Source organism: Crocuta crocuta, unplaced genomic scaffold, assembly GCF_008692635.1.
Source record: "Crocuta crocuta isolate KB4526 unplaced genomic scaffold, BGI_CrCroc_1.0 scaffold467, whole genome shotgun sequence".
In the NCBI taxonomy this organism is placed as follows: domain Eukaryota; kingdom Metazoa; phylum Chordata; class Mammalia; order Carnivora; family Hyaenidae; genus Crocuta; species Crocuta crocuta.
In genome coordinates, this window is record NW_027530632.1 from 3953601 (window position 1) to 3963218 (window position 9618).

The window sequence follows — 9618 nt, forward strand, 5'->3', positions numbered from 1 at the left end:
GGAGACAAGGTGGTTTTTTTTAAGTTTTTTTGAGAGAGAGAGTGAGAGAACAAGAATCCCAAGCAGGCTCCGCACTGTCAGCGCAGAGCCCAACACGGGGCTCAAACTCACAAACTGTGAGAACATGATCTGAGCTGAAACCCAAGAGCCAGACGCTTAACCCACTGAGCCACCCAGGTGCCCCAGAAGACAAGGTTTTTGCAAGACAGCAATTTGAAAAAGAACTAAAAAGGAACTTCCAAGAAGAAAAAGGGCAGTAACAAAACCTCAGTGGCCACACGCCTATCAGAAAGACTAAAATGTCTTCAAGTTTTCATCAGCAGATAAATGGACGAACAAGGGATGGCACAGCCACACAACAGGATGCAATTAAGCAGTAAAAAAGGAACAAACTATTGATACAACAATATGGATGAAACTCAAATCCAGGCAAAGAAAAAGAGAGAAACCATACTGTATGATTCTATTTATATAAAATTCCAGAAAATGCAAAACTAACCTGTAGTGACGGTGGTTGCCTGGTTATCCAGAGGAGAGAGGGAAGGATTACAGAGGGGCGTGAGACTGTTCCGGAGATGAACACGTCTGTGGTCTGGGTGGTAACAGTGGTTTCATGGGCTGTCTGCATATGTCAAAACTGATGAAATTGTGCACTTTAAGTTTGCTTGGCATATTATGAAAAACACAAACTCAGTGAAGTTGCAAAAACGGTAGAGGGAGAAAGGGATCCTAGCAGGGATGGTGAGGACGAGGCCCACTGGGCAATAGGTGCCTGAGTTGGATGTTAGAGGTAGAGGATGGCGTTCCTCAGCAGAGAGAGAGAACAGAGCCCCTTGCTGGAAGAATGAATTGATAGAACGTCGGTGCGCATGCAGCGTCCTTGAGAAACACTATCAGCCAGACCCAGAATCTCTGTTCCCATGTGTTCCTGCCAAGTGACCTTTTTCACATCCTGTAGATGAGAGATCAGGTGTTTGTGGACCCAGAAGCCTTGCCTTATTTATCTTGCTTGACAAGTCACATCACCCAAGCCCTTACAAATATTTTGAGTCCCTGAATGTATCATCCCTCCCCTTGCCTTCTAGACCCTCACCCAAGTCAGCAATAAAACGTGAAGCGTGTGTTTGAAACTGCCCTCCAGGTTGACCTAAATCCTAACATGGTTTTCCTGCACTTACTGAGCTAAAGGAAAGAACGTTCATTTCCTGAGTGGCTGGTGATAAGCAGTTTCATTCTCTCATTGACTCACACAGAGCCACACCAGAAATTTTTACTGAGAACTTTTTGCTTTTACTCTTTAAGCCTAAAAGCATTGATTATAAGATACTCAATACACTGTAACATAAGCTTCATAGGGTCAGGATCTTGTCTCTTTTAATCCGCTAAAAAAACTCCTCAGTTCTGTCTGTGCTTTCAAAGATCCTGTGCCTCAAAGAAGCTATAGCTCTGGCCATGGCACGTATCAGCTTGTCCTGGCAGATCCCCCAGAGCGAAGGCTTCCTCAGCCTCCTCTGTGTGCCACGTAGGTAATACGTAGAGAATGACTTCAATGCTGTTGCTGAGAGTTCACAGTATTTCCCAATAAATGTCCTTCTCCCAGGGTGCCTGAGTGGCCCAGTCCTTTAAGCATCTGACGTAGGTTCAGGTCATGATCTCGCGGTTCATGAGGTCAAGCCTCGCATCAGGCTCCTTGCTGATACTATGGAGCCAGCTTGGGATGCTCTCTCTCCCTCTTTCTCTCTCTGCCCCCTCCCCACTCGGGTGCACACTCTCTCTCAAAAATAAATATATTTTTTAAAGACACGTCCTTCTCCTAACCAAAAATAAATAAAAATAAAACCCTCAAGGAACAAGAGAGAGTAAGAGACATGGAGGACAGTCTTTTCAAGAAGAAAGCACAGTTCCCAACTCATTTCATGACGCCAGCATGACCCTGGTACCAAAATTCACAAAAGGTGACTCAAGAAAGCTACAGGCAAGACTCCCTCATGAACATAGATATACAAGTCCTCAGCACAATATTAGCAAACTGAATCCAGCAACACAGTAATAAGTATAATACATCTCGACCCAGGGGAGTCTATACTTCGGGAATGCACAGCTGGTTCAACATTTGAAAACCAATTAAGCCGATTGACCGTATTAACAGCCTAAAGAAAATCCACATGGTCATATCAGTAGGTGCAGAAAAAGCATTTGGTAAAATTTAACATCCACTCATGATTAAAACTCTCACAAACTGTGAATTGAAGGAAACTTCCTTAACCTGATTGAGAGCATCTACAATAAACCTACAGCAAACCTACAGTATTAGAAGGGGAAAAAAGTATTGCAGGTAGTACGATTCTGTGTGTAGAAATTCAAAGGAATCTGTAGATACACCATGAGAATTAATATGCGAGGTCAGCAAGATGGTTGGTATAAAAGCAGTATACAGAAATTAATTTATTTCTATTTACCAGCAACAAAGAGAAAATAAATTTTTACATGCTGTATATAACACGGCCTACATCACCTTAATACTATGAAGTATTCTTTCTAAAAAACAGAAGTTAAATTCGATCAGACCTCTAGATCTAATTACCTATTTGCAGGAAATGCAAAAGAGAGAGGGACTTGGTGAAGACACCGCAGGGATGAAATCCGAAAAATCCAGACTTGGAAGCTACAGGACAAACAACCAGTTTCTGGAACAAGTAAATTGCAAGACAGAAAAGGAGAGAAGGGACATGTAGATTTAGAAGGAATTTAAGGAGGAAATGATATAAACTTGGATTTGTTTCACAATAATCTTAGGGTGGATAGGTTGTGAATAAAACAAGTCAGGAGTTAATAAATGTTAAAGCTGGGTTGTAGGTATTTGGGGTTCATTATTTTCTACTCTTGTGTATATTTGAAAATTTTTTAAATTACACAATTTTTTTAATGTTTATTTATTTTGAGAGAGAGAGCATGAGCAGGGGAGGGGCAGAGAGGAGGGAGACACAGAATCTGAAACAGGCTCCAGGCTCTGAGCTGTCAGCACAGAGCCTGACACAGGGCTTGAACTCATCAGCCATGAGGTAAAGTTGGATGCTTAACTGACTGAGCCACCCAGGTGCCCCTATCTTTTTTTTTTTTTTTCCAAATCAACAACCTACAAACAAATCTAACAAAGATGTTCAAGACACAAGATGAATTATAACATTTATTGAGACATTAAACATTAAAGAATTCTTTTTTTTTAAGATAATTTATTTTGAGAGAGAGAGAGAGTGAGCACAAGCAAGTAAGGGGCAGAGAGGTGAAGAGATAGAATCCCAAGAAGCTCCATGCTATCAACACAGATCCCGATGTGGGGCTCAAACCCGCAAACCGTGAAATCATGACCTGAGCTGAAACCATGAGTCGGATACTTAACTGACTGAGCCACCCAAGTACCCCAAGACATTAAAGAATTCTTAAACAAATGGAGAGATATACTTTGTTCATGAACTAGAAGATTCAGTCTTGTAAAGATTTCTATTCCTCCCAGATTGATTCATTGATTCCATGCAATCTCAACCATTTTGAAATTGGCGACCTAATTTTAAAAGGTTCACGGAAATGCACATAATCAGGAATAAACAAGATACTCTTCTAGAAGAATAAGGAGAGAGACCTTACTCCATCTGATACCAACACTTATAATAAAACTGTAGTCATTGAGATAATAAGGTAAGGGCGTAGAGATGCTCAAATGGACCCAATTGAAGAGAATCCCAAAAACACTCCCACACATAGTCACTAGTGAGGAATGGATAGTTTTTTTTCTGTACGTCATGCTGGAACATTTGAGTATCCATTAGGGAAAAAGACCAGAAAGAAGTCGGGCTCCTAATTTTATACCATACATAAAAATCAGCTCAAGTGTATTAAAGGCCAGAATATGAAAAACAAAACTGTAAACCTTTGAGAAGGTAATATTGAAAAATATCTTCAGGGACAAGGAAAGGTCAAAATACTTTTCACAAAGGAAGAGTTGGCTAAATTTGACGAAAGTAAATCTAAGTTATGTTCATCATAAGATACCATAGGAAGAGTAAATAGGCATGCCACAAGATGGATGGAGGTATCTGCAACACATATAACTAACTGAGGTGTAATATCCAGACCATATAAAGAATTCCTACAAATCAATGAGAAAAAGACAGACAATTGGAAAGAAAAATTGTCAAAAGACACACTTTACAGAAGAGGAAATCCAATACCCAATAAACACAGGAAAAAGTGCTCAATCTCAATAATCAGAGAAATGCACACTCAAAGCATTATTGCCTTACTTGCCCACTGTGGTGGCTAAAGTTAAATACTGATAATACCAAGTGTTGTCAAGGAGGTAGATAGAACAATAGGAACTCTCACACACTGCTGGTGGGAGTGTAAATCAGTACAACCTCATTGGAAAATCACTTGTCATTCTGAGAGTGAATTTGGATTTTTTTTTTAGTGATTTTTTTTTTTTGAGATTTTAAGTAAATCTCTACACCCAACACGGGGCTCAAACTTGCAACCCCCAAACTCAGAACCCCAAGATCCAGAGTCACACACTCCACTGACTGAGCCAACCAGGCACTCCTAGATTCTTCTTATATGTGGGACCCCTGGTTGGCCGAGAAGCAAAGTCGTTAAGCAAAACCACCTGTGGCAATATCCTGAAGGGCAAATATTTGCTTAGACTAAACCTAAGAGAGCAACTTTTTAACAACATTTGTGCTGAACACTATAATCACAAAGAACAAAATTAAAATTGTGATTGTAATTCTTCTTTATTTTATTTTGAGAGAGAGAGCATGTATGAGAGGGGAGGGGTAGAAAGAGATAATCCCAAGCAGGCTCTGCACTGTCAGCATGGAGCCCAACAAAGGGCTCAAGCCCATGAACTGTGAGATCACGACTTGAGCCAAAATCAAGAGTCAGGCACTTACCTGACTGGGCCACCCAGGCGCCCTCTGAATGTAATTCTGTGGATTTAATTAGTGTTTTCTTTTTAGGCTAGAATCACCATGTAGTAATAGTACCATCTATTAAGCATCTACTGTGCCTACCACTATGCTGGGGACATTATTTACATTTTTTGTTCTAATCCTTTACAATAGCCATCTAAGATGCTAAGAAACTTGCCAATAGAATGCACTGCTCGAGAGCCTGGGCTCTGGTACCAGACTGTCCTCACTCTCCCACTGACTAAGCTGTGTGATCTGGGGCAAATCATGTAACTTCCTAGCCCTTTGATCCCCTCATCTGTAAAGGGGTGGTGCAGTTGCATGTGTTGTTAGGTTAAATGAGTTGATACATGCAAATTTCCCAGGAAAGCACCTGACACTAAACTGATGAAAGATCATGAGCGATAGAGCCAAGATTCCAAACAGACCTGCCTCAATGCAATAGCCCATGCTCGTTCCACTGGATGTCAAGGCCATGTCTTTAGGTTNAACATATAATGGGGAAAGGGGCAGAGAGAGAGGGAGGGAGAGAATCCCAAGCAGACTACACTCAGCAAGGAGCCTGATGCGGGGCTTGATCTCACTAACCGTTGAGATCATGACCTGAGCCAAAACCAAGAGCTGGACACCCAACCAACAGAGCCATCCAGGCGCCCCAAGCCTGTGTTTTTAAAGCCTGTCTATGAAATTATGAAAGCCAAAAAGCAACCTTTATCTTGAAAAGTTTATGAGCAGTGGGGCACCTGAGTGGCTTAGTCAGCTAAGTGTCCAGTTTTGGTTCAGGTCATGATCTCACAGTTCGTGAGTTCAAGCCCCACATCGGGATGTCAGTGCAGAGCCTTCTTCAGATCCTCTGTTTTCTCTTTCTCTCAAAAACAAACATTTAAAAAAATTTTTTTTAAGTTTGTGAGCAGTATGTTCATGCAGGTTTGTATAAAGTCTTCAAATGGATGATTTTTCTTTTATCAACTTGAAACTTTACGGTAGTTTTTTTTTTCCTCTCTGTGCACTAGGCGAGTTGCTTGCATTGCCATGGAGAAAACCAAACAGGAGCAGCAGGCCAGCTGTACCTGGTTCGGCAAGAAAAAGAAGCAGTACAAAGATAAATACTTGGCAAAGCACAATGCAGGTAGGGAAAAGTGCGACTGTTACTGAGGCCCGTTAGAGCTCACTTCAGTCTTCAGAGTTCTCTGCCCCAAATTTCCACCAGATGAGATCTCCGTCAGCTTGCACAACTTTAAGAAAGCCCTGCCTGCAATTACTCTGTTGGTTATTTGCCAGATATCTTACAGAGCTCTGCTTTATAGGAAGAAAATGCTATTTGGTAATAATATCCTCGGGAAGTAAAAGAAGCCAGTACATGAAGTCCTCCCCTGAGAAATGAGAGCCCGAGTGTTTGCCGAGTCACCGGGATTCTTGCCTCCTTGCTGAGATGGATCTTGAGCAAATATCCTCCCTCCTGGCTCCTCTCTGGCCCTTAGACATGGCCCTGTGGCAAAGATGTGCTCTTACCAGAGCCGTGCTGCAGAGGGTGATTGGTTGGAAAGAGCACAAATGCTGCTGGATCCTAGCTCGGTTCGGACAGTCTCTGTGACTTAGCTTCTTCCCCCACAGTTATTCTCTGGCTCCCAAAAGACCAAGGACACTATCTTGGCCTTCCCTTCACGCTGTCTCTATGAAAATTTGCATTCAACCTAAGTCAAAACATTCCCTTATTTGCTAAACACTGAAATGAATACCCAAAAAAAAACCATGATCTGTCACGGCTGTAGAATTCCAAGAAGCCTCACAGAATGTAAGTTAAACTAAAAAAATGCATGATGATAATACAAGAGTGAGATTTCCTTATTTCCAGTACCTTCTTAATAGGACTCCTTTTATAAAGAACTTGTTCTGAGGCATTGCAAGCCCCAATGTTGGCATTAGATTAGTNATCATGCATACCCGATTGGACAGTATAAGGTTTTGGCCAAATATGAAACGCATTTCTGTCTGTAGAATGTTATAACATGTTGTTAGCATCCACCATCCACCAAGAGAAATGATTTGCAAACTCTGAATTGTTCATTTCATAATCAGCGAGTAAAAGTAAGCATTTTGAAACACTGCCTAACGTGGAAGGGATGTGAGTGGCCACACGGGTTCATTTCAAATAGTTCCGTTAAACGGGGACTCATTCCTTTCACATTGGCCACATCATACTCCATTTTTAATTCCACTAAACTATATCATTTCTGATTATTCACCATGCCGGGGCACTAGTCCCAATAATGGCCTTTTTTGTTTTATGAAGGGAAGAAATATTTAAAGCAAATTAAACACAATTTAGCAACTGTTGTTTGTCAGGCTTCAGTAGTACTATTTGAAAAAGTTCACTGTAGTATCAGCAGAATGCTGTTTAACACGAAGTATCAGTGGTTACTGCCAAGTCCTCTTTATTTCTGTCAACTTCTTTTTTTTAAGATTTTTTTTTTTAATTTATTTGAGAGAGAGCGCAGGGGAGGGGCAGAGAGAGAGAATTCCAAGCAGGCTCCACACCAGCAGCACTGAGCCCAACATGGAGCTCGAACTCCCAAGCCGTAAGATCATGACCTGAGCCAAAACCAAGAGTTGGATGTGTAACCGACTGAGCCTCCCAGGTGCCTCTATTTCCATCAGCTTCTAACAGGCTCACAAGATGTGTTGACATTTGTGTGTGTGTGAGTGTGTGTATGTGTGTGTTTTATAATTTTAAAAGATGTATAAATCTAGATGGCATTATACTTTAAACCTAGAAAAGCAAAGAAATGGCTCATTAAGGCTGTTAATTCATCCCAAGCTTTATACTGTACTAATAGAAGGCATATAGTCATAAGTATTCAATATGCCAACATTCTTTAATTCAGCTGAGGGAAAAAAAGCCCCTGGATTGGAAAACTAGAATCTCTAAATTCTGATGAAGAATCTGTTGAATCGTTCACTTAAGAATTTTGTCAGACAATCAGCACCCAATCTGGTAGCCAGTGGTTTGTTTGTTTGTTTGTTTGTTTTTAAATTTATTCTGAGAGAGAGTGTGAGTGGAGGAGGGGCAGAGAGAAAGAATCCCAAGCAGGCTCCGCACTGTCAGGGGAGAGCCCAATGCAAGGCTCAAACCCATGATCCATGAGATCATGATCGGAGCCGAAGTCAAGAGTCGGACATTTGGGGCACCTGGGTGGCTCAGTCAGCTGGGCATCCGACTTCGGCTCAGGTCATTATAAACTTGCGTTTCATGAGTTCGAACCCCGCATCGGGCTCTGTGCTGAGAGCTCAGAGCCTGGAGCCTGCTTCATATTCTGTGCCCCTTCCCTACTTGCACTCTGTCTCTCTCTCTCAAAAATAAAGACTCAAAAAAAAATTTTTTTTTTAAAGTCAGACATTTAACCGACTGAGCCACCCAGGCGCTCCTTCCACAGTCCACTTTTTCATTCTTCAACCACAGGTATGACTGATCTACCGCTATCCCTGCTCTGTCTGATTTCATCGCAGGTGGTGCTCAGTGGTCCATAAATGCACTTGTAGGCTAACAGGCAACCTGCATTAGCATGCCTGTGTGACCGTGCAGCTTGGGCAAATCCCTTGGCTCCTGGGGGCCTGGAAATGAGGGAATTGGGTTAGTCAGTGAAGGGTATCCTTTCTAAATCTGACATTCAGGGACTCTCCAGTTCTTTCCTTACTGGACCTGACAAGAGAAAGCAAGAGCCTCATAGCGACGGAATACAGTGGCTTTTTCTCTGTCGTCTTTGGACATTACAACCTCCTGTGCAAAACCACGGACTTAAGTTCTTATAGATTTAGAACTAAGGGAAATTTAGAGCTTCCCCTACTCTTTTGTTCCCTTCAGCATTTTCCTAAGCAGTGGTCTTCTGGGCCTCAGAGCTTCCTCGTCATGCTCACAATCCCTTCTACGTGTCAGTATTTGTCACTGAGTTTGGGACCGTCTTTTCATGCCCTTTGATGGATAGTGTGAATTTCTTATGAGGTCCTTGTAGAGCCACTCAGGTTTCCTGGTAGAACTTGTGTTTAGGTGTGTTTGTGATTGTCTAGTCAGAATNTCTTGGACTTTCTGAAGCGTGCTGTCTAGCGAGGCCTTTCTGCCACCACCTCTTCAGGTTTCTTCCCCTTCACCGAGCAACCCTTCCATTTTGTCCATTACAAAGTCCAGAACCATTTATGTAGTGGTTACCTTTACTTGACAAAAAATGAAATTGTTGGGAAAGTCCAGTATTTTATCAGCTATTCTGCTTTTAGCCACGATGGAAGGCCATCCTAATATGCAGCATTGCCTATATAAGAATTGATGTGAAAAAGAGAAAGAAATACTGTTGAAATCCGCCAGTATGGCAGATGCTTTGACAAATTTGAAACATATTCTTTAATGCCAAGTACTAGCCAAATGGGCTCATGAGCCACAAGTCAAACTATATTTCTGAAGGATTTTTCTGGCTTTTTCAAAAGTTGATTGTAGAATACAGCTGAGCGNAAGGGCCATATGTCTTGTTTCCTGCTTCAAATCTTTGAGAATTCAGCATATGTTGATGGCAGGATCCAGACCTTCTCATCAAATTCTGAACTTGTTTACATGTGTAATCAAAAGAAAGATGGGAACTTTGTCAGTATCTAGAACCAATGGCAA

At 41.7% G+C, this 9618-nt stretch overlaps 1 protein-coding gene across 1 annotated transcript in view; it reads left to right on the forward strand.

Annotated features, from left to right (window-relative positions):
* Positions 1 to 9618, forward strand: part of CASK (calcium/calmodulin dependent serine protein kinase) — a gene marked incomplete at its 3' end in the record, with an annotated part of 276912 nt that overhangs the window by 250233 nt on the left and 17061 nt on the right. The window contains exon 20 of the mRNA XM_077768526.1: positions 5978 to 6093. Coding sequence (XP_077624652.1) covers positions 5978 to 6093 — 116 coding nt within the window. The remainder of the gene's footprint in view (positions 1 to 5977; positions 6094 to 9618) is intronic.